At 45.8% G+C, this 24,321-nt stretch overlaps 1 protein-coding gene across 4 annotated transcripts in view; it reads left to right on the top strand.

Moving 5' to 3' along the window:
- The window catches only part of DOCK11 (dedicator of cytokinesis 11), a 79,555-nt gene that overhangs the window by 29,919 nt on the left and 25,315 nt on the right, over positions 1-24,321 (top strand). For 2 of the 4 annotated variants that reach the window (XM_051783832.1, XM_051783813.1), the window contains exons 11-34: positions 836-976; positions 2,678-2,887; positions 3,253-3,375; positions 4,348-4,430; positions 5,682-5,804; positions 5,986-6,062; positions 6,561-6,745; positions 6,826-6,891; positions 7,049-7,141; positions 7,540-7,663; positions 8,311-8,432; positions 8,775-8,861; positions 10,126-10,215; positions 11,687-11,805; positions 13,528-13,597; positions 13,675-13,800; positions 14,359-14,430; positions 14,806-14,952; positions 15,414-15,497; positions 15,924-16,035; positions 19,549-19,727; positions 21,687-21,803; positions 22,481-22,556; positions 22,875-22,978. In XM_051783832.1, coding sequence (XP_051639792.1) covers positions 836-976; positions 2,678-2,887; positions 3,253-3,375; positions 4,348-4,430; positions 5,682-5,804; positions 5,986-6,062; positions 6,561-6,745; positions 6,826-6,891; positions 7,049-7,141; positions 7,540-7,663; positions 8,311-8,432; positions 8,775-8,861; positions 10,126-10,215; positions 11,687-11,805; positions 13,528-13,597; positions 13,675-13,800; positions 14,359-14,430; positions 14,806-14,952; positions 15,414-15,497; positions 15,924-16,035; positions 19,549-19,727; positions 21,687-21,803; positions 22,481-22,556; positions 22,875-22,978 — 2,730 coding nt within the window. Of the gene's footprint in view, positions 1-835; positions 977-2,677; positions 2,888-3,252; positions 3,376-4,347; positions 4,431-5,681; positions 5,805-5,985; positions 6,063-6,560; positions 6,746-6,825; positions 6,892-7,048; positions 7,142-7,539; positions 7,664-8,310; positions 8,433-8,774; positions 8,862-10,125; positions 10,216-11,686; positions 11,806-13,527; positions 13,598-13,674; positions 13,801-14,358; positions 14,431-14,805; positions 14,953-15,413; positions 15,498-15,923; positions 16,036-18,118; positions 18,158-19,548; positions 19,728-21,686; positions 21,804-22,480; positions 22,557-22,874; positions 22,979-24,321 lie in introns of all 4 variants that reach the window. The other 2 variants (XM_051783823.1, XM_051783803.1) reach the window with 2 other exon arrangements.

Below are 24,321 nucleotides of genomic sequence, written 5' to 3'. Positions count from 1 at the left end.
TTTTACCTGAGGCTGAATTCACTGCCCTCTTTTTATATAAAGAGCTCTTCATTCTGATGTGGGTCAGTCGGATCTGCTATCACACCAGGCATTCAAAATCATTGCCCTAGTCAATGCTGGTGTGTATGTGCACACTTGTATGCCTGGTGCTGAGGAAACTGGGAGCAGGAACTTACACCTGCAACGTACCTTCCTCGTGGAATGGAAATGAGGTAAACAATGGAAAGAGTTCCTCAAAACTGGATTAACAATTGCAGCCTGTTTTTCTGAAATCAGTTGATTGAATTGGGATATCAGCACCTTGTGTTTGGCATGCAGGTTTCTGCAGGGTTTGAGGGAGAAATGCGAACAGGACTCTGCCAGACTGTCACTGAGAGACCTGCTGGTATTTGGGGGTGTTTGGGGTCTCTGTGTCCCCAGTGCCAGCATGGTGGGTATGGCAAAGGTTTGTTTCAGGCACAGGGACCATCTCCTAAACTAGCCATATCTTCATGGTGGAAGATACTTTTTTTATTGCCTTATGTTCTGCTTTCTTCCCTAAGCTCTAAATGGTGCTTGGGAAGATCCCCAGAGTTACAGCAAAGCAGGAAGGAACTGAAATCATACTGAGGTTTAGTTTGCTGTGCTCTACAAAACAAGTTGCTAAAAATTGATACATCCCCATGAATTCATGTCTTGTATTTGTGTAACATCACCAAATTGCACTCATTTGTGAATGTGTCCTGTACCTTTTGTACCACTTTGAGATAGTATTGACCGTAATGTTATCCCTTAACATTATTCAGGGGTTTATTTTCTTTTTTAATGAGACCAGATTTGTTTGTTTGCTGTCTAGAGACTAGACTTCTCGGGGATTGAGCCAGATGTGAAGCCATTTGAGGAAAAGTGCAGCAGGCGCTTTGTGGTGTGCTGCCAGGACTTCTCCCTCAACCTCCTCGCTCAGCTCAGTGACAGGGCAGAAGGAGGACCCACCAACGTAAGGGGAGCTCCAGCATGTCCTGCTTTGTCTTCTTTCTCCTCACCAGCAAGAAAAACCCTTGGCAAATTAATCTGGGTGGATACATCCCATTTTGCCATGAGCTCTGATGGGACCTGGCAGGCGGTGACTGCTGGCCCAGGGTCATTGCAGGATTTGTCTGCCTTGGTATTTTGGTGTTCCAAAAATGTGTTTGGGGACAGGGTCTGTCCTGACATGCCTCAGCTTGCAGTAACTGGGACTGCTGGGAAACCAGCAGTTCAGAGGCAGAAGGAGTGGGGAGCCTGTGTCTGCCAAATTCTGGGTCCCTATGAAAGTCCTGTTGGTAAATGATTAAGCTCCATCTCCAAACCACTCATGGCTGGTTTTTATTTCATTTCCCCTAATGGCAAGGGATTTCCCTGTTCTGGAACCTTCTTCTGACTCCCAGCCTAACTGTATTCACAACCATTTTATTATATGCATTTGTTATCGTGCCAAAGTTGTGCCTTAGCCTAAAAATCTCTTTATTTTATTTTCTGAGCCTCTGATGTCTGTAGACAGCTATTACATCTCACCTCAGCCTTTTGCTGCTGGGCTGAGCAGACCAGTCTTCTCCAGTCTTTCCTCCCAAAATAATTCCTGTTGTCCTGTCCTGCACTTGCTCTGATCACCCCTTTCTGCGGGTGCCAGAGCAGCAGGTAGCATCACAGGGGAGGCAGCAGCCCTGGCACTGCCCCATCTCTACTGATGCTGCCCTGCCTGATGCCTGTTAGAACCACAAAGGCTTTTCTGTGATGGTTTCATATTGGCAGCTCCCAGCTCCAGTACAGGACAGCAGGCTCCATACACGACACCAGGCTCGTTCTCCTCAGTAACTCCCAGGGGACGGACACATCACTAATAGCAAAGATTCTTATTATTCATCCTTAATCAGGTCCAGAGTGAGACCTAATCAGCACATTTGCAGCATTGATGTAATGCCTTGAGTCATGCCGGAATGTCTCAGGCACTCTACAGTCTTATTTTCAGGCCTTGGTTTTTGTCTTTACATGGATGCATGCCTACTGCAATCTTTGAATTAAAAATACATGAATTATTGCCACTTGCCTTGTGTTGTCAAGGTCAGTAGCTACAAAAGAGGTTGGCAGATTTTGCACATGCAGTTCCTCAGCAGTGTTAGCCTTGTATTTGAGCTGTCCTGGCTGGGAGAACTAACTTTCCTCCCGGGAGAGCATCTGAGGAACGTTTTGAGTGTCGCAGTTGGGCCATCCAGAGCTGATGGACTTAGGAAAATCAGTAGTGGTCTTTAGCATGTGATCATAAACACTGTTAAGCTGATCTATTTCTCATTGCAAAGGATAAACAGCTCTGATGAACTGAGTTCATCTTTTCTTTCTGACTTTGTAGTTTGCCACTTATGTAAAAAACATATGGATTTCATTCCTTTTATTTCACTGATGGCTTTAAAGTAGCTTTTTTCTAATTGACTAGATCAAAATGCAAGAAGGTGCAGGGAAAAAAATGGATTTGTATATTTATAAAGCAAAAACCATGGATTATCTGTAAGAATTCTGTAGAATGCTGGCGTACAAAGCTAAAGGCACAAACACATGCAGAAGGTTCCCAGTTTCCTTAGCAGGGAAGGCAATGCTGATACCCTCGAGCCTGTGCCGTGCATTTTTTTTTTTTTTGACAACGTACATTCAATCAAATTTCCAGGTTGAGCCCTTTTTCCTAAGCTTGGCGTTATTCGACCTGAAAAATAATTGCAAGATTTCAGCTGACTTCCACGTGGACCTGAACCCCCCGTCTGTCCGTGAGATGCTGCTGGAGAGCTCCGTGTCCGGAGCGGAGGGAGCCAAGGGACGCTCGCCGGGCGAGAGCCTCGTGCACGGGGTCCCCGAGTCCTGCCTGCGCTACATAAAATGGGTGAATATCTGACCTTCTCCTCGTTCTGTGCCTCTGCTGAGGCTGTGGCTGTTCAGCAGCCTGGCAGTGTGGTGTTACCCACTGCGTGGGGAACCACAAGTCAGCTTTTCTCTGGAGCTGGGGGGTTTTGGTCAGTGTTGAATTTGCCGCTTTGGGCTCGCCGGCAGTGACAGGCAGAGCACCAGGTAGAGTTTTTCAACACTTGACCATGCTCAAGCCTGGTGAGCCCCTTTGGCCTACCCACAGGAGCAACCAGGGCAGGGTGAGTGTGGGTTGTGGGAAGGGACAGTTTGATGACTGGGGGCAGACCCTGCAGTGCATGTCAGGTGTCCTGCTGTCTGACAGCTGCTGCCTGTCTGTTGCAGGGGGTCTTCTCCGTGACTGACCCACATGCAGAGATCTTCCTGGTGGCCCGTGTGGAGAAGGTGCTGCAGGGCAGCATTGCACACTGTGTAGAGCCCTACATGAAGAATTCGGACCCTGGAAAGGTATTGGGTGGGGCCATGAGAGTATCTCCTTAGTGATGCTCTCTTCTGCTGCAGGGAGTAGTGTGGTCTGAAACACGGGTTGCTCCTGCTTCTGTTTAGTTTCTTTCTGGCAAATACAGCCTTCGTCTGTTCTGTTTGCACTGTTCCCAGGCTGGCTTCAGCTGGGCTGTCCTGGAAGATTGATTCCTTCCCTTGGAAAGGGGCAGAGGATTTTTAAAAAGAGCCAAGCACTTGGAGCATGGGGACCTTTCCCCATTGCACTTCGACAAGGCAAAGCCTGGACTGGCAACAAAAAGTGGCACACTTCATCCCCAGAATGAAGTGTCTACATAGAATCCTTTAGGTTGGAAAAGATCATTGAGTCCAATCATTAAACCAGCACTGCCAAGCCCAACACTAAACCATGTCCCTAAACACTGCTTCGACATGTCTTTTACATACCTCCAGGGATGGTGACTCCACCACTTCTCTGGGCAGCCTGTTATAGTGCTTGATAATGCTTTCAGTGAAGAAATTTTTCCTAATATGCAAGAGAGAGACCCTGCTGCAGCCAGTATCAGTTTCTGCATGCCAGGCAGAGCTCATGCTGCCTTGTTGCAGCCACTCAAAATTAGTTCCTGAAAAGTCAATTATAGAACACCCAATGATGATGGCATTCCCTTGGCACACTTTCTAAATCTGTATGGGATGAGCCTCTTGCAGTTAATTTTGGAAAATAAACTAATATAATAGGTTTAATATGACTGTGCCCTCAATGTTTGCTATTGCTTTTCAAAGTAATAACTGTAGATGGTATAAAGTGGCAAACAGGGGTGTCTGTCAGCTGCTGCAGCAACTGCTGTGCTGTGTGCCTGGGGAGCTGTGCCTCGTGGAGAGATGCTTCTTCCTGGAGAGTGCAGCACTCTTCACTCCTTTCCCAGGGCAGCAGGGAAGTCCTGGCACACATTAACCCACCTCTCTCGTGTTTTGCAGACTGCCCAGAAAGTCCATAAGGTGGCCAAGCAGGTGTGCAGCCGTCTGGGGCAGTACCGGATGCCCTTTGGTTGGGCTGCCAGGTGAGTCTCCTCAGACTGGGCTTTGCCCATGGCAGGAGCTGCTGCCACTGTGAGTTATCCAAGACATGAGTTGGCCAAGTGGGCAAAGGGCCAAGTGACTGAAGTCAGTGAAGCTGCAGCCAGGGGCAGAGTTTGGCTCTGACTCCCAAAACAGAATTGGGATTGGCCTGAAATGCTCTATCTAGAATTAGAAACAAAATATTAAAAAGTAAACAGTGCTGGGAAGGCAGTAACCTTCCTAATGACCTGTAGCTACTGCTGTCAGGGAAGAACATTCCTGGGAACAAATTACACCGTACCATGCTACCACGGGAATCAGTGCAGAAACTCCCTCCTGCCACCATCCATTGCCAGGGACAAGAGAGTAGAGGATCTCCCAGCCTGGAGGTGGCAATCAGCTGGGGCTTGTTTTCCATCTTAAACTCTGCTTTAATTAATGTTCTTGAGAATGGCTGGAGGTAGTAATCCCATTCCCTTGCTGTTCTTTACTGGGACTGATAAAGGATGTCACTGCTAACTCTCAGATCTCAATGAGAGGAAGGCCTGAAGGCAAGATCATCCACTGCCTCCTAGTGCTAAATTGCATTTTGATGCTGACAAAAGGGATGGTAATGACATGGGAACACAGAAAACTGTCACAGTGGGATGGAATTTGATGGTATATTGCTTGCAGTGTGTACTCTTGAGCTGGATTTTCCTGTGACACTGGCTGCTCACCTTCGAGATTGTATTTCTGGGATGCATCTGAATCCTGGGAGCCAGCACTCAGCCCTCTTTCAAGTGGTACCTCAGCTTAATGATGGGCTCTGTGTGGGCATTGACTTTGGCTTCAGATTTATTCCTGCTGGGTAAAGAGCTGCCTTTGGACAGCAAGGAGCTGAGTGGCCTGGTGCAGGGAACTGTGTTGTTCTGCATCTCTGGAATGCATCCCCTGGGAGGAGATGGAAGGGTGTTCATGATTGTGGACCAGGCTTGGAAATGGGCTGGATGTGTCCTCCTGACCTGGCTGGTGAGAAGGGAAATGGGTGATGTCCCATGTGATTCAGTGTGACATGCTGGATTGAAGGCTGTGTGGGGTCTAAGCACCATGTGAGGATGGGAGAGCAGTCAGGTCTGGTGGTGTGCAGAGCAGTTGCAGGGCAGTGAACCTCTCACCCTATAAACTGCCTTTCAGACATATCAAAGACCTCAGTGTCTGTGTATTTATCAACATTTAGGAAACTTACCTCCTTTTTTTTTTTTTTTCTGCAGACCAGTTTTCAAAGACTCCCAGGGCACTCTTGATGCTGAAGGAAAATTCTCACCCCTCTACAAGCAAGACAGCAGCAAACTCTCAAATGAAGATATGCTGAAACTTTTAGCAGAGTATAAGAAGTAAGTGTGAGAGACTGGTGTAGGGGCTGGGCAGGCATTTTAAATTACATTTTGAAACAGTTAAGTGTAAGCATGAGATGACAATTTCTAAGACACTCAGAGGGTAGCAAGAAGTGCTGCTGATGTGTTCAGCACCTGAGCTTTCAAGATTCACACTCTTGTTCCTTTCTCTTTAATGCAGACCAGAGAAGACAAAACTACAAGTCATTCCAGCCCAGTTAAATATCATTATCAAAGACGTCCCGCTAGACTTCACAAGTAAGGATCTTGGATCTTAAAATAAATGCTGCTGGCTCGAGCCTCAGGAGTTGATGTTTCTGTGGGGAATTTTGCCGTTTCATTAATAAGAGTATCTTGGGGGTGCAATGAGAAAAGAGTAATTCAGCACAACCACTGCCTTATAAGTCTTTCTGATGGATTCTCTGGAGGGATGTGAGCCAAGTGCAGAGGTTTACCTGAGGGGTTCATCTGCTTTGCAGTTTGGCCATTGCATCCTAAATCTAAAGGAAGCCACCTGCCTGCTTTTGCTGGTGTTATTACATCAATCTTATATGACGTTTTTGATCCATAACACTGGAGGGCTTCACAAACGTGGTCAGTGTGATTCTTTACTTTGCATTTAAAGGAACTGAGGCAAAGAAAGGACTTGTGATGTGTTCAGTGTCACTCCATGGACTTTTGGCAGCTCTTGTAGGCTAATCTGTCCAAAAGGCTCTTCTAGTGGACTTAATTTTTTCTGTTCTTATTTTCTTCAAGATTGTGTCACAGCTTCTTACATTCCTATAAAGCCTTTTGAGAAGAGCTGTGAGGACGTTGCGGTGGAAGTGGAGGAGCTTGTCCCAGAAGTTGCAAAATACTGTTACCCCTTCACTGTTTACAAAAACCACCTCTATGTCTACCCCTTGCATTTGAAGTATGAGAACCAGAAGGTGTTTGCAAAGGTGAGTGACCTGGAGTGAGGGCTGGGGTGATGCTGCTGGCCTGTAGCAATGGCTCATCCTCCCATTCTCTCCCATTTCAGGCAAGGAATATTGCTGTCTGTGTTGAGTTCAGGGATTCAGATGAAGCTGATGCCAGGCCGCTAAAGGTGGGTACCTGTTAATGGGGCTGCCATTTGCTCACTGCTGTGCCAGCCAGTCTGAGCAGGCAATAGGAAAACACCGAGTTTCCATCGCTGTTTTTATTTGACTGGCTAATTTAGGATGGTAGCAACCCTGAATTCAGCTCTTCATTTGTGTTTCCAGTGTATATATGGCAAACCTGGAGGCCCTCTCCTGACCACAAACGCATATGCTGCTGTGCTGCATCACAACCAGAGTCCAGAGTTCTATGATGAGGTAAAAACAAAATGTGGGAAAGAGCAGATTTTCCTGGATGCTACAATGCCAAGGGGCTTTTCAGGGATACCTCTCTTTGCAGAGCTGGGTGAAATATGGGTAAAGATAATCACCAGCCCTTTGCCTCAGCAGAAGGGCTCAGCAAAGCCAGAGCCTTTGTCAATTTTTAATGTCGGTTTGTTTTCTGCTGTCTTTACTGTCACGCTTTGTGCCTCCAATCACACACCCCCATTAATAAGTAATGTTGCAAATATGATGAAAATGTTAGCCAGGAGTTACTTAAAATGGGTAAGAATGTGTCTTGTGTAACTGCATACAACATAGCGTTTGTGAAATAAAATAGAACTAAAATATTACTCCACAAAAATACAGTCTGATCTATCATGATATCATTTTAGATTAAAATTGAGCTTCCAATTCACCTCCATCAAAAGCATCATTTGCTTTTCACCTTCTATCATGTCAGCTGTGAAATTAATACAAAGGCAACATCGAAAAAACAGGACACCGTTGAAACTCAAGGTATGTTCAATGCTTAAATTATTTTTGTTGGAGTGGAAAAGGCCAAGATAAAATGAATGTAGGGTCATGAAAAAAATATTTGATTAAAATACTAGCCTATCTGAATTTTCTTTTCTAAAAACAACCTAATGCAAAATTGTAGGTCTAAACTGGAATAAACTCAATGTTTTGGTGTATACTAAAGCTCAGATTTTTGCTGCAATCTGACAGCTCTTTCTGCATGTTCCTGACTTGCACAAATGGGCTGTTCTCAGGCAAGACACCAACAAAAACCTGACACTCGGTCAAGGCCTCAGGGGCTGATCCTGCCCACACTAGATGTGTGCACACCCAAGTCCCACTGGTCGGGATGCCTCTCCATTCATCCAGTCCTCAAAGGACCCTCATCATGGTGCATAGCCATGGCTCACACACTGTTTCTGCCCCTCAAACCCACTCCTGGTCTTGGTTGTGCTGTGTCTGAATTTCATTCACCAAGTCACCGGGTAAAAGGTGCTTTAACAAGACTGACGTGGTTGATCCCAGCCTCGCTGAAGCCACTTGCACAACTGCAAGTTCAGACTTCCCAGGGTGAGAGACAGCTCTGTTTGAGCTGAACATGTGTCACTGTGGGTCTGCTAACTCTGCCCCACTGGTTGCCTCCACAGTGGGATACTCCTGGGTCCCGTTGCTGAAGGATGGGCGGATCGTCACCCTGGAGCGGCAGCTGCCGGTTTCATCCAACCTTCCACCTGGCTACCTGGGTCTTGGAGACACAGAGTCACGAAAGGTAGGAAAGCCATTTAAAATGGGCCTAAATGTAAAAGGAGGAGGAAAGTTGAGCTTTTGTTGCCACTGTAAATTCTGGGCTCCTGTTGGTGCTCTGCTCAGCTGGAAAGGACTGTACTGCAGGGCAACCCCAAAGCTTAAAGTTCTTAGGGATGGGAAACAGGACACCTTTAATTCCACTTTCCCTGGTTATACAGGTTGTAGAGAATATTTCGGTGGCAGGCTGGACTAGGCTGTTGCAGATGGCAAGTGCAGGAGAGTGAGCACGTGGGCTCTGTGTGTCTGCACAGAGCCACCTTCTCACCAGTCTGAAACCAAGCACTTGAATGTTGTTCGTTCACAGCAGCCCAGTGTGGACACAAAGTGGGTGGATGGAGCAAAGCCACTGTTTAAAATCAGAATCCATTTGGACTCAACAATTTACACCCAGGTAAGTCAAGCACCTCACTCTTAAAGACTTGCAATGCAAATGCAGAGGAAGCAATTGCTGTGTCTCTACTGCTGCTAAACCGTAGCTGGTGTGGGAAAGAGGTATCTGGTTTGCAGAGCAGCACTGAGATACTTCTGTAGCAGCAGAACTGAGATAACTTGCAGGGATCTGCTCTTTTTCTGGATGTGATAAAACGATTGTGTGAGTGAATGAGCCCAGGGAAGAAGCTGACGTTTTCTTGGTCCATTGCACCGTAACTGGCAGGACAAAGGAAACACCTGAGCAAATGAGTTGCTTCAGTGACACAAAAGAGAGAAGAACTGGTGGATATGAGAGGTTTCCACAAATCATAGAATCATTAAGGTTGGAAAAGACCTCTAAGACCAATGAGTACCACAGTTAATATTAGACTGTTTATTAAGTTTTTTTAAAAAGAAGTTATCTGACAACAACAGACACAAGAAAACAAGAGTCTTGATTTTCCTTTGAAACTAGTTCAGGCTGTTTTATCAAGTGCTTGTGCATTCTGCCACCTTATGGTAGTGGTGGACATCCTCAAGCTTCACATGATGTGCAGCAAAGATCCCCAGCACATGCTCTGGGGCACCTCCTGTCAGCACTGCTCATGGAAAAATGCTCTTGGCAGGACTTGTCCTGTGCCGAATGTCATCAGCTGCCTGTACATTCACAGAAATTCACTTTCAGCATCTGAATCTGGTTTAGTGCCTTACTGATTCTGTACAACACTGAAAGCAGCACAGTAGTTCCACTTCCCACCACATTACATTCCCAGATGCTTTTCAGGGTTAAATAACCCAGTAATGAAATTTATCCTTGGAGGAGGAGGGAGAGTAATGGGAAGGAGAGCCTGCCTCAGATGGATGGTAGGATGTCAGTGATGCAGAAGGTCAGGCAGTCTCTAAGAGTCGCAGTTGTGAGGGGAAGGCTTCTGTTTTTCCAGGCCAATGTTGGATGGGGATTGGGACTCAGGGTAGTGCAACACAGGAGAATTTTAACACTGCTGGAAATTTTGTGCTTAATCTTGAGTACGGTCGGGAGCCAGGGGATGGCAGTGGATGGGTATGTTGGAAAAGACAAGGAGCATTACTGCAGTCCTAGGAGATGGCAGCTGGGGATCAAGAGAGCCACTGATGGGGACATGGCCCACTGCTGTAGGTAAAACAGCAGATTTTTGAATGTAAGCTGCAGAGTAGTAGTTGACAAATGTTGAGGCTGCTGAATTGAACTCGTTTGTCTCTTCCAGGACATACATTTGCACAAATTCTTCCAGTACTGCCAGCTGGTTCAGGCGGGAGCTAAGGAGGTCCCAGGAGAACTCGTTAAATGCCTAAAGGTGAGCAGTGCCTGTTGGTGGGCTTTGTTTGTGTTTTTACAGACCATCAGCAAATACCCAGACCCCTGCCCTGTAGGAACAGGCCCTCACTGCAGCACTGGGGCCCTGTGCACTGTGCAGTATCTTTACCCTCACTCAACGACACAATTGTCTGTGTGCTGCTCCCCTCCCTTCCACAGCAGATAAAACAAGCATGACTCTGCCATGCTCATGGCAAAACCTTCCTCCTGGTGGCCTCACATTCCTCCCCTGCTGCCCTAGGACTGATTCCAACCTTTAAACTGTAGCACAGTTCCTTGTTTTCTGGAAGCCCATTCAAAACAGGATTTTTTTTTAAGGCTGAAAAAGATATGTGGGATTACCAGCCAGTTAAATTTGACCAGAGGCGACCTGTGACCTAGACCCAGCTTTTTGGCAATTTCTGCAGCATGAGTAAGGACCTTGGAACAGGTCCACCAAAGGCTTCTGCCAGGAATATTATATATTGGCTATTTACTATCCTTATTTCCTTCCATCACTGCCTGGTTTTGAGAGTGCTGCTGTAGCAACAGCTCCACTTTCAGTGGTGGGGATGTATCACCACAAAGTTACTGAATGTGTGGCAGATAATGTACAAATATTTTAAGAAATAGAAATAGTGGCAGGTTTTGAAGCCAAGCACTAAAATCACACTAAATTTGTTGTGAGCATTTCGTCAGGTCCCAGCCCTGTCAAGCCCCAGCGCCCTCGCTGCAACCTAGAGCCAGGGAGACATGTGTGTGCTAACTACAAGTGAGGGATTCTTAATCACCAACACCTCAATAAGTTCAGTTATTTCAATAACTAGATGGAGATTTAAAAACACTTCATTAGATTTGCACGTTTGAAAACTGAAAATTAAATGCACTGTCTTTCCTAGATTCGTATCATGAGGTTCAGACACAAGAGTTTTATGAGACGGGTAGAGAGCATATGCACCAGGTTATCTTGACCTTCACCAAGTCCCTTAAATCCCATTTCTGGTAGCAAGCTATGCTTTTTGGTGAAAAGTCTTAGTGCAATTCATTGGGCAGCAGGTTTTCATGCTCCAAAGGCACTTGTGAAAATGACATTTCAAAAAACTGACACAGAGTAATGACAAGACTTGGGAGCTAAACTTCAGCCTTAAATTTTGGGGGTTTTCAGTCAAACCATAGCATGTGACCTCTAATTAAGTCATAGCTATCAGGGCACATTGGAGACAAGGATTAATACCTACCATGAGTGATTCATGCTGCTCCTCAAAGGCGTGCAGCTGGAATCTGTCAGCTGGAAGGAGGCAGCGAGTGCTGCTGTGGGTCCAAGTTCCCCCATCCTCCAGTGGGCTGAAGCCCAGACCCTGAAGCATTTGCTAACGCCTGTCCTATTGCCACAGAATGTCTGTGGACTGTAAATGTTTAACATCTGCAAAATGTTGAACTAAAAGTGTCTGTGTTTTGAACATTTGTTTTAGTGTTTGCACGCCATGGAGATCCAAGTAATGATTCAGTTTCTACCTGTAATTCTTATGCAACTATTTAGAGTCCTCACAAACGTGACCCAGGAGGATGAAGTAGCTGTCAACTGCACCATGTGAGTGTTGGGCAAACCATCCAGTCTTTGGTTACAAATGCAAAGCCACAAATGACAGTGCAAAGCAGGGTCTGGTTTCCCAGTACAGGGTGCTAAGTGACAGCACTGGCTGTCCCCTGCTGCTCTCTTCCCCTGGCACATCTGAGTGTTGTAGGGCTTCGTGGGGCCCTGGTCCTGGGAGATGCATGGGGAAAAATGTGGTACTTTAAAGATACTCCTGGTTTGTTTTTCAAAAGGGTTTGCTGGCAGAGATGGCTCTGGAAGCTGAGTTATTGGGGTGTTGATAGGCACTGAAGTATCCAGGCACATCCCAGCTGCAGGCAGCAGATGTGGGGAGCAATGCCTGGGTCTCATCCCAGCACACCAGTCCCTCTGTCAGGATTGCTACAAGTTGCCCAGAGCTGGGTGTGTTGTGCTGCAGCAGCAGGAGCAGCTGCTCCAGCTGTGCCTGCTCGGATCCCCCAGCGCTGTTCTGGCGGCACCAGCCCGGGCCCGTGGAGGCCCCAGCTGCAGGCAGGCAAGGGACCAAAGGGAGCTCAAGGGGCAAAAGCACCTTCCCTGCTTAGCACTGGCCACTACTCTCTGAAACTGAGGGATGCACTGAAACATCCATCTTCCTCCTGAGGTTATTCCTCAGTGAAGTGCTGCCAGGGCAAAAGGGGATGCTGGATGCCACTCCATGGAGATCCTCCTCTGGTTCTAGTACATACCATGCATCCTTGTACCAGAAGCATCCTGCTAGCATGAAACGGGAGGCTGGAGGCTGAGCCCTACTCCCCCAGGGATGTGGGACTTGAGCCCTGCTCCCCCATGGATGCAGTGCAGGGATTGCAGTCACAGCCCTGTGCCATATGTTTTGGGTTGTGAAGACTTCTCCTGTGTGGAATACTGTAATTCCACTCTGTTTAAATCACCAGGGGGCAAGGACAGGGGATCAGGTGACCAACTCCCACCTTAATTTCCAGAGATTTCTTCAAAGCTTGGCCTGATGCTCTCCAGTTTGTCAGTAGCTTTCTGTTTAATGGCAACTGTTTTTTCATCAGACTTTCATAGTGGAATTTAAAACCCAATTTATCTGATAAATGGCTTGTAAACTGCTCCTTGTGGTTTGGCCTGTGGGGTTTGTGAAAACATGCAATAGTTTGTTGTTCCCTCTGACTGGAACTGAAATGTAAATCCTCAGTGCTGGCTGGGGAAACTAGGCTCTTGCTGCCTTCACTCCTGGGAGTGCTTCTAGAGGGCTTGCATATTCTCCAGGGTCTGCTTGACCCTCCTGAACTACAACGTGACAACCCAAAATAGTCCACTGCATGTAACAAGAAGCATATGATGCAAGTTCAACAAAAAAGGAGGCTTCCAGAATTAATAAATTCAGGGGATGCAGGAAGGTATCAGATTATAAAAACAATGAGACTGTTTTATCTCATCTCATCGTGCAAGGAGTCTTGAGTGTTGAAGTCAGCTGGTCTGGGTGATACCTGGTCCAGCACAAAAGTGAAGAAGAGCCTTTGGCTACCTCGTGTCTGAGTGCTTTGTGCAAGGATGGTGCAGCCACAGGAGCTGTGAGGGGTGCTAGCCTGCAGCTGCTGGCTCTCTGCAAATCAGGCTGTGCCAGCAGGTTTTGAGGTTGAGCAGGATAGGACACACATGGTTTCTACTTCTGTGAGCTGAAGGAACTTACTCTCGCATTGCGTGCTGAACACAAACCACGTTTCTCCTCAGGGTTCTTCTGCACATCGTGTCCAAGTGCCATGAAGAAGGTCTAGACCACTACTTGCGCTCCTTCATAAAGGTCAGTCACGACACACTGCTTCTCCAGACTCCCTGCTGGGAGCAGGCACACCACTGACACTGTTGTTCTTGCCTCAGTATGTCTTTAGAGCTGAGAAGCCAAGTGTCAAACAGGCCAAGATGACCCATGAAATCCTGGTCCTTTCCATGGCCACGATCTTGAAGCAATCAGCAGATTTTCTAGCCATCAATAAGCTACTCAAGGTGAAGTATTGGCTGTACTTGGCTGTCAAGGATGGAGGGAGGAAAAGGGTGTCTAGTATAAAGCCCAACACTTACACTCATCTAAACCCACTGCCGGGACAAAGCTACCGGGACAGCTCCTCACATCCACATCCTTGAGGTTCTCCCCTTACAACAGAGATGAATTCTTGCAGAGAACCTGGCTGTGTTTAGGCTCATGGCAGGACACAGCAAAGGGCTGTTCATCTTGTCAGTTTTACCTATTTTCCTCAAGCCATACATGAGTGGTGACTCACAGGAGGCAGACTGAGTTTCTGCCTCTGGGCCTTTGCAGGGCTTACACCCCAAGCTCTGCTGGCTCTTGGCAGGATGCACTGGGATGCAGAGGGGATGAATCTATTCCCACCCTAAGACTGGCAGGACATCTCTGGGTAGCAAAGGCACCCACGCCAAGCACAACTGTGCTAAAAAAATGCCATTTGAGAGTGTGAGCTCTCCCTCACAAATAGGTGCTTCTCCACACAGTCAGGGAATGTCAATCCTGCTGAGAAAAGTAATAGTATTCTTTGTTTGTTCTAGTACTCGTGGTTTTTCTTTGAAGCACTGGCAAAGTCCATGGCAATGTACTTACTGGAAGAGAACAAAATCAAGGTAAAAATAAATTTGGTCAATGCTGCATTACAGAACTGTCACAAGCTAACTAACTCTCCTCCAAAAGTTTTTCTGAAAAGCTTTGTAACTCTTTATTTAAAAAAAACCCCAACCATGCCAAGCTGAACATCTAGCCTTTTTCCTTTTGCTTTACATCTCCCTTTTTCCCCTTTTCACTCTCAATTGTAATTTAAAAATTCCAGACCTCCTTACGGCTTGTGCACCCTCCTTTTCTGTTACTACCCACTGCAGCTGCAGCCAGTGCTGTCTTTGGCCAGTGTTTTATTAGCAAACAACTAAAACAAATGCTAAAGAACTTATGTCTGGACTGGGGCTGGCTTGCAGCACTGAGTTTGGGTGTGCTTTTGGTTTCAGCTGCCCAGAGGCCAGCGGTTCCCTGAGTCCTACCAGCACGCCCTGCATTCGCTGCTCCTTGCCATCATTCCCCACGTGACCATTCGCTATAACGAGATCCCCGAGGAGTCCAGGAACGTCAACTTTAGCTTGGCTAACTTCCTGAAGGTCAGCAGCTTCTTACCTTCTCCCAAGGTTTTTATCAGAAAAAACAAAAAGACAGACAAAGAGAAATAAGCAGCAAGCAAACAAATATGGTTTTACTTTATCTTGTCTTTGGGTTTTTTTTCAGTCGTCAAAACTCTGGAGGAGACAAGCTTTCCTAGGAAAGTAACTTTCTCTTTCTGACGAGCACTAACTCTACATGTTACCTCGGGTTTTCAGTCATGCCTAGCAGCTGTTTGGAACCTGAAATATGTATAATCTCATTTTAAATATTTCTGTTGTCCACGGGAGACTTATGTGAGATCATCCAAATAGTTTCAGAGAAACAGGATCAAGTATGTTTTGGAAAGTCGGCAGCAGCTGGAGGATCAGATCGAGCTGCTGGCAGACAGTAGTATGGAGAAGATTTAGCATAATTGCTTTAATTTTTAATCATTGCTCACATCTTGCTATTTTTTCTCCAGCGTTGTCTGACCTTTATGGACAGAGGATTTGTTTTTAACTTGATAAATGATTACGTTTCTGGATTCAGCCCAAAAGACCCTAAGGTAAGCAGTAGGTTTCTTGAAAGGTGGTTTGCAGTTGTGCTTATCTACATTAGTCAAAGCTCTTTAGTAATTATTTTATACAACTCTTGGAGGCCTTTTAGACTCTGTTCCTGCAGAGTCTTTTGGAGGCAGAGTTCTCTTTGTCTGGGCCAAGAGCCTTTATCCAGTTAAGTTTCCAAGTAATGTAAAGAGTCAGAAGTAAAGGAGAGATTGGTTAATAGTTTGGATGAAAAAGGAAAAGAAGTCCCAAGTGACAGCTGCATGTGCTGACACTTGGTGGGAACAACACAGAAATTTACCATTTATTAGTGAGTTTTACCACATGCTCTTTAGATTCCCCAATTCTTATGCAACAAGCACATTGAACTGGAAGCACATGGGTCAAACTGAAAACATAGTTTGTGTTTGTCTTTTTTTTTATCCCAGCTGCTGGTTGAATACAAGTTTGAATTTCTTCAAACCATTTGCAATCACGAGCACTACATTCCTCTGAACTTGCCAATGACCTTTTCCAAACCCAAGCTGCAAAGAGTTCAAGGTATGTCCTTTCTCAAGAGACTGGCTAAAGAGCTATAATTCATTAGTCTTGATGGCTTCTGACTACATGGACTTTGGTTTGGTGTCAAGGAAATTCATTAGCCTGATTTACATTAACCTCAGGACAAGATGCTTTTCTTTCAGGTTTACATAATTTTGCTCCACAATGGTATGCAGTCATTCTTTTCAGTCTTTCCTATATTTAAGTTTGCATGGGACTAACAATATCCGAAAGAAACTGCCCGTGTTTCAGTAAATACAGAAGTTGTGCAAGTGTAATCCTTCGTTCTCATGAGTGTCAGCATCCCCTGAGAAGTGGGTGTCTCATCAATGGGTGCTGTAGGGAATGGAAATATAGGAGAACAGATTGAACTCACTGCTGCAATGCCAGCTCCCCTTGTGACCACCAGAAGGTGACCTAGGTTACCTTCTCCTTTCATTTTGAACAAGAGCACAGCAGGGCACAGCGTGTTTGAGCTTGTACTCAAACCTGGGCTGAAGGCAGCCAGCAGAGAGCTTGAGCCCATGCCAGTCCTTCGTGCATTCCAAGGGCATAAGTGCTGTGCACCACCACATACCCACACTGCTTTTGCTGTCACACCGTGTCCCCTTTGGTCCTGAAGCTGCTCAGCAGCTCAGATGGGGTTTACAAGGGGCTGAGCTGAGGCACTGAGCAAGAGTGGGTGGCTGGAGCTGTGCCACCGATGGCAGTGTGGACATCAGTGGCCTCCCAAGAGTGCTATGGAGATACCCTCATTCTCCCTGGGTCCCGCTTTCTCATCTGTGCTAGATAAATACAGTAAACATTGCCAGGTTTGGATGATAATAGCTTGGCCAATATAAGTATGGGAGAGGAGAGTGAGGTTTGGGATTCCCCCATGTGACAGCCCAGTGGTTTTATGATTGTATGATTTATTCTGATGGAGGAAAGGGGATGTTTGGTTGTGCCTCAGGGTGTAGTTGTACAAGTCCTAAAGTGGTTCCACCCACATGCAGATGGCAGAAGCAACAGTAACTGTGAAGTATCCCTTATTTTGATTTATATATAGATATGTGTGTGTGTGTGTGTGTGTGTGTGTGTGTGACCTCTCAGAGCTTTCTGGACCAGCTGCTAATGTCTTACACCAATTTGACTACTTGCCTGGCATCATTTAACAAAAAGTTTTGCTGGAAATGGCTGAGAAAAACACATCCATAGTGCCTCCCTGATGCTTTTTAGTGGCATGATAACATAGGGATGCTCTTTCTTGGTTAACATTCACCTTTGCATTTGAGATGGTTAAACTGAGAAGCTGTAAGGGCAGCCCATCTTTCCTCCTGTGTTTTCTTGTGACTGAGATCTACCAGCTGAGATTTACACACAGCTCTTGCCAGTACAGCAGCCCTCCCACAGGTAGCTGAAGTGCCTTTGCAGTGGTACCTGAGCTCTGCCTGCCATGGTAGAAGGATATAGTGATGCATCTCCATTGCAGGCTTGTCTGGTTTTATGGACAGACCTGTGGTTACAGGGGACTGCAGGCTCAGAGATGGAGAGGTACAAAGTGCACATCACCAAAGAGGTACCCTGCTGGCATGCCTCACCTCTTTATCAATCTGTTTGGATGAAGAGAGGGGTCATGCCCAAACCCTTACTGCTTTGTTTCCGGGAAAAGAAGGAATAGCCCTCAGGGAGGTGGATAAAGAGGGTTTCTGCAGCTTCAGTCACTGCAGAGAGGCATGATGACAGAGCACATTCCAGCAACCACATCCCATTGAGTTGGAGAGTTGCATGTTGGAGCAGTTTCTCTGAAACATCTCAGCTAATTCTGTGTTGGTGGTGTGTGTCCCTTCTGCTGTACGTGGGGACATCAGCCAAAGCAAGCCCCAAGCTTGGCCTCACAGCCAGCAGCTTGCAATTGGTTTTGCAATCCTGTGATAGGAAAAAACCCAAGGGATTGACAGAAGATGGGAGTTAAGGAATAGCCTTACAAATAATATTTAAACATGACATACAGTCCTGTTTCTCCAAGATTTAGAGCATTACTTGTTCCTGTTTATTTTTGCCGTCTTTTTATTTGTCCCTTTTCTTTTTACACATGAATTAGATTTTTTTTCATTTGCTGTGGAACGGTTCACTTCAGTAGGTAGGTCCAACTGGAATGACCAAATCCTCTAATGTCAAATTAAATATACACCTTCGAATCAATTAGCTTGCATTCAACTAATGAAATAACCATATTGTGTGACAATTAGGCATTTGCTAACATGACTAACAATGAAAGCTAGATAATGTTCCAGATTGCTTTCTCTTTCCTCTGAATCACAGTTTCACAATTCAGTAAATGCTACTTATGAATCAATGAACCCAAAAATATTTTTTGCAGCCACGGAGCTGTTGTAACCCTTTGGCTGGAATTTTCAAAGCTATGTGTATGCACCCTGCCTTACCACAGAAAAACTTTCACACATGTTTTCAAAAAAAAGGTCTGAGCTGAGCACAGCTCTAATTCGGTGTATGGGTTGTCTGACAGAGATAATGGTGTCAGGACAAGGTCATTCATAGCAGCCCAAGTGCACACACACCCTGCACTGAAATCTCTGACTGTTGGTTCTCTGCTGCACTATCCAGGCACATCCATGGAAGTGATGCCTTATCCTTGTAGCACCCACTCCTTTGATTACAGAATATAGCCTGACTCTGTGTGAGATGCAGGGTAGAAGTTAAGTTAACCAAGGTAATCAGATATTGAGCTGCCTTTCTCCTGGGAGTCAGCACATCTTCTAAGGAGCTGTTTTCAATATTTGCTGGTGGGAAGCTGAGGGAATCTCACAGTTTCTGACAAGCAGCTGCCTGGAGCTCTACCCCAGCTCCCCAGCCCATGCAGCTGCCCAGCTGTGCAGACTGATGGAGGATGCAGTACCGAGCACTTGGCACCTGCTCCTCGTTTGCATCCCTATCCCAGCAGGAGTATTTGCCTTTGCTCTGCTCTCTAACATGGAGAGAAGGAATGCAGATTTCATGGTGGATGTGGAATGAGCTACAGAGCAGCACTCCAGGGCTGGGTGTCCTAAACCCACCATCTCCACTGCCCATTCCCACGCTCACAGATGCTTGGTGGAGGTTGGCACTCCTGCAACGTGGGTAGTTTGGGGATTTACAGGATAACCGCCAGTCGGGAGCAAAGCAGCCCCAAGGAACTAAGTTGTCCTGTCTTTCCCCATTTCATCCATCTCTGCCTTTACAAATTACTCACTGGAGAGGTAAGCTTTGCAAAGCATCACTCTGCAGAAATCCTTCCTTCAGGTGCTGCTGAAACAGAGAGGGCTGCAATTAATAAACCTGAACTGGAAGATACCAAATTATTTAATATGACTTAGCTCAGTGGTGGAGAAAACTGTATGTTCATTTCAAGCGTTATTGAAAGATCAGTGCACTGTAGGAGAGAGTGATGAACCCTTCTGGAGGACTATAGTAGGTTAAGTGACCTTTTTCTCAAAACATTTCCCTTAACCATGTCCTTGCTGTTTCTTTCAGATGTAAATCTCGAGTACAGTTTAACTGATGAGTATTGCAGGCACCATTTCCTGGTGGGGATGCTGCTCAGAGAAGCCTCTGTTGCCTTGCAGGACAACTATGATATCAGATATACAGCCATCTCAGTCTTAAAAAATCTCTTGATCAAGCATGCCTTTGACAACAGATACCAGCATAAGGTCAGGCCTGTTTTGTTGTCTTTTTAACATAATGTTTTTGAACTTTATGAAAAAAAATGCACACATCAGACTTTTAGATATTGCATGGTGCACCAGGGGTAGACTCATTACTTTTTAAGAAAGTGTTGTAAATAACTGATAGTTATGGTAGAACAGTAATAGCTCTGAGAAACCATCTAGGAACAAAAATAATGCAGTCAGATAACTACAGCCCCCTTATTCATCCTGAGTATTTAGGTAATAAAGCCCTAAGCCATTAAGGAACTTGAAAGTGTCATTAGCGAAGAGGTTGTTCAACAAAATTAGGCAACATCAATGATGTTCTGGTCTTGGGCTTAAATTCATATCCTGCATTAATATGCTATAATCAGGAAACAGAACTGATCTCTGTTACTAGTCAGCTGCATGTTTTCCTAATTAGTGACTCAGAGGAGAGGATCTCAGTTCTCATGAGACACTGGATTTCCGCTGGGTAGCTGTCAGTGTTCTTCAGGCAGAGACTCAGAGTGTGGTAATGCTCAAAGAGCCTGGAGATGGGCTTGTTTTATCTTGGTGCTGCTCCCAGCTGACACAAAGGCCCTCAAAAGTGCCCGTCTACCTGTGCAGATGCTACCTGTCCTTGCTCTAGCCTGATAACATACCCCTGTTTAGTGTTTAGGTCCTCAAATTGCTCCTAGGGTTTTTATTGGGACATGGATAACTTCCTGGCATGAAGGGTGGGAGGAGTGGCCGGAATGGGCCCGGAGCCAGCTCCTCTTCCCTCCCTTCTCTGCTTGTTTGAAGGGCTGAGTGGGAGGCAGGCTTGCTTTTCTCCGCAGTGAGGATCCGAGGTGATTACACAGCCTGGAAACGAAACTGCAGCCCATGGCAGCTGGCAAGACTTGATATTTCAGGAGAGATTGCCACCTCCCTGCCAAGGCTGGGTCAGAGGCAGACTGTTCCTGCACTTCTGGGTGCCTGGAACCCCTCACACTAAGTCAGGAGGTGTTTGCCCTCTCAGTGTGCAGCACTCTCCCTGACTTCCCAGAAACTCCACCTGTCTCACAGTTGTCCCATGGGGTATTTGTACATGTATTGTACTCCAGGGTATGTGACCAGGAAACTGTCTGGAGCCAGGGCAGGATGCTCAGCTGGTGTCCAGAGACACCAAAGCAAAAAATTACATCACAGGCAGGACAGACTGAGTGTGGCAGGGTCTGTTGGCACAGTCTTGCTCAAGCCAAGGAGACTCCATCTCTATCAATGGCCAAGAGGTTTTCTCATCCCATGAGTGTTTTCAAGATTTCTTTTATCTTTTGTTATACTGAATCACGAGAAAAAATGGATTCTTTTATCATTCAAAATGTTCCATTTAATTTGCAAGCCTTAAATTTCTTTCCTTTTTTTTTGTAACTTTTCTGTCAAATCCAGAATAATAAATGTTTAACAAAAAATAATTGGATGTAAAGGAGGCCTCCATTTAGAAAATGTCAACCAGACCATTTTTTATATGTATCACTTAATCCAAATTAATCTGTTCCTACAAACTGTTGTCACTAGAAGCATTTGCTGTGGAGAATTCCCTACTGGAAGCAATAGCCAGCACCAGGCGTGGAACAAATGTTTCTGTTCCATTACTCTGAGGTGTTGTACTTAAAAATCAAACCATGTAAGTCAAGTAACAGTTAAAGAGTTAGGAAATCTGGGATTTAGTTTGTCACACATCCTGTATGACTGGAAATGTTATTTAACCTCCAAAATCCCCGAGTGCCCCAAGCTTGTTGCTAGAAGGATAAAACCTCCCTGGCAGCTCTAGAACTGGAGATGAGAAGCCAAACCAACACATGTCCTCAAGACACCATATACAGTGTGTAAATAGACATATATATATATATGTACATGTGCTTTGGCTCAAGAGTTTCCCTTTCTGAGTCGGTTGGAAACCTGGGCTTTTACCTGTGTTTTTCTCCCTGTTTTCAGAACCAGCAGGCAAAAATCGCCCAGCTGTACCTGCCACTCTTTGGGGTGCTCCTGGAGAACCTCCAGCGCGTGGCCAGTCGTGAGGCACTTTATTCCTGTGCATCCGCCTCCAGTCCCGTGAGTAAAGCCCAGTGATGCCTCTTTGCCCTCCCTGTCTGTCCTGCTCTCCCCACACGCCCCCTGTGCAACTTCCACTGCCTACAGCCAGGCTCAGCTTTAGAAAGAAGTGTGTTTTTCCACTCCCCACAGGCCCGTAAGGTGCTTGTTTCTTTTAATTTGGCTTTTCTGTGACTTAGTTCTGTCTGCAGAACTGGGTACAAGGACTCTCCCTTTTTTGACATGTTTAACATGTTTCTGTACAGTATGTGTAGCGCCCTGAGATGCGGTAAATCCCTCCAAGTGCAACAAGTTGACACAGGACTCAGCCTTGGACTCCAGCAACTGTCATGGGGAGTTGCCTCAGAGTTGTGTGTGGTTCCCAGGTGGCCTTAGCCTTGCAGACTAGACTTACCTCCTTGTTTGGGCCAAAAGAAAAATAAGACATTTGAGAAAAACAATTCAAAAAATGAAAAACAAAGGGGAAAACACTGCTGTGACTTTAATATCTTCTGCTATTCTTTCTACTCCTGAAGTTTTTGTTTCTTTTTTATGGAAGTAAGGATATCGATTTTTGTTTTCTACTGTGTTGTTTTTAAAAAGTACTCTAATTTGCCTTTTTGTATTGCATTATTCTCTTCTGTAAGAGAATAGGTGTAACCTTCTGTTGGTCACAAAAACCATATATTGCTTTACAGGCATCCAGGGATGAATTCATATGCAGTTTTCCATCCCCCTCAAATAGATCCAGCCTGATTGCAGACAAAGATCCAGGTAAATTTAATTTTTCTAAATTTTAGCACTCCCATTTATTTTTAACACAACTGTTATCAGCCCGAAAAACCCAAACCCTGTTACCCCAAGCCCGAAACAGTCATCTCCTGAAAGACTCACAGAGTCTACCTGTTTTTCCATGGATGTGGTGTCACCCCAACTGTCCTATCCAGATTTGTCCTTTTGCAGCTTTTGACCTGGGGCTTTGCCAAGCCCCATCAGTGCTGTCTGAATTGTGTCCTCCACTCTCTGTCTGTGCTGCACTGATGAGTGCTGGTGCAAAGGGCTTAATCGTGGGGTCTGGGTTTTTTTTTTCAGCCTGTGGAGCAGCCCTTCCAAATGGCCATGCAATAAAGCGAGAGGACTCAAAAGGATCCCTGAACTCGGAGGGGGCAACCAGTTCCCCGGATCAGAGTGAAACAGTAATGTATCAGGAGCTGGAAATAACAGCGCTCACTGCAGCAGTCTGCGGGATGTTTTAAATAAGGGGGAGGGAAAAGGAGTTCCCTGTGTTAATGGTCTCCAAAGCCAGCTTATAGATCTCTCTGTTTGGAAACAAACAGATTGATGTTTACCAGAGGAGGTCAGAGTCACTGGTCTGGTATGCTTTCCCTCTTCAAACATCCCTGAGCCAAAAATAGAACTGTTGACAAATTACTTGTTAAAGATGAAAGGCAAAATCTGTGTGGAAAATCTCTACTCCCATGGTGCATTTATCCATACTCAGACATTCTCCCTGTGTGTGGATGGGTCTGAGCCTGGCCAGAGTCCAGCATCCAGTGCTGGGAACTGGTTTCCATGCATGTCTGGGAAACAAAGCACTGTGATGTGAGATTGCCAGTGACCACTGACTTAAGATGAGCTGTTTGATGAAAAACCAGCACAGGCCAATAACCACAGGCCCAAACTTGCAGAAGGTGACTGCAGTCACTCCACAAAGAGCTCTGACCCCACTATTTGGACAGGGTGTACTTTCTTCTTGGCAGATTGCACACATGGAAATCAGGTATTTGTGCAATCCAGCCCCTGGTTTTCCTCAAGGCGCTTTCCAAATGCCTGGGTTGGCGTGAATCATTGATCCATTTTCAAAAAGTTTGGCCCTTGCAAGGCAAAGATTATCTGGGCTCCTGGCTGTGTCCTGACATGCTTAGCAGAGGTGGGGCCTTGCAAGCTCTCGTTCATAAATCACAGAGCTATAAGACCAAGTATAGCAAACACTTGACTATCAAACTGTTCAGCAAAGCCCTGAGCATGTGCTTCACTGTTGCTGGTGGTGTTGAGGTGTTGCAGAAAGCAATATCACTTGCAGCTCAGCTCTTCCCCCACGGCCAGATATCCTCCTCTGTGCCCTTGGAGGTACACTTTTCAGAGTTGTTGAAAAAGGCTTTTCTGTTAGGGAATGTAATATCCACAAAACCACATAAAAGCAATGCCACGTGGAGGGGCACAGCTTCAGTGCTGCTCTGCAGAGGCAGACAGGTTGCTCTGTGCCTGTTGCCCTGGAGTGAATTGTGTGCTGACTTGATAGTTTGGCACGGTCAATAGCAAAGCTCTGGCTATAGCACACATCTCCAACTCTAAAATGATTGTTTATTTCTGCTTTATTATGACTCACATCCACAGCTTTTCCCAGAATAAACAGCAAATGAGATCTGTGGATCACTCTCCAAACATGTGACGCACAGTTTTAGGATAAGTGTCCTGCTTAAGGCTTAATTGTATCCATTTGTTGGAGGATGCAGCTAGGGCAAGCACAGAGAATGCA

Source organism: Manacus candei, unplaced genomic scaffold (assembly GCF_025592945.1).
Source record: "Manacus candei isolate 608988 ecotype Guabito, Panama unplaced genomic scaffold, ASM2559294v1 h1tg000003l, whole genome shotgun sequence".
NCBI lineage: Eukaryota > Metazoa > Chordata > Aves > Passeriformes > Pipridae > Manacus > Manacus candei.
This window is presented reverse-complemented; position numbering and strand designations above follow the sequence as displayed.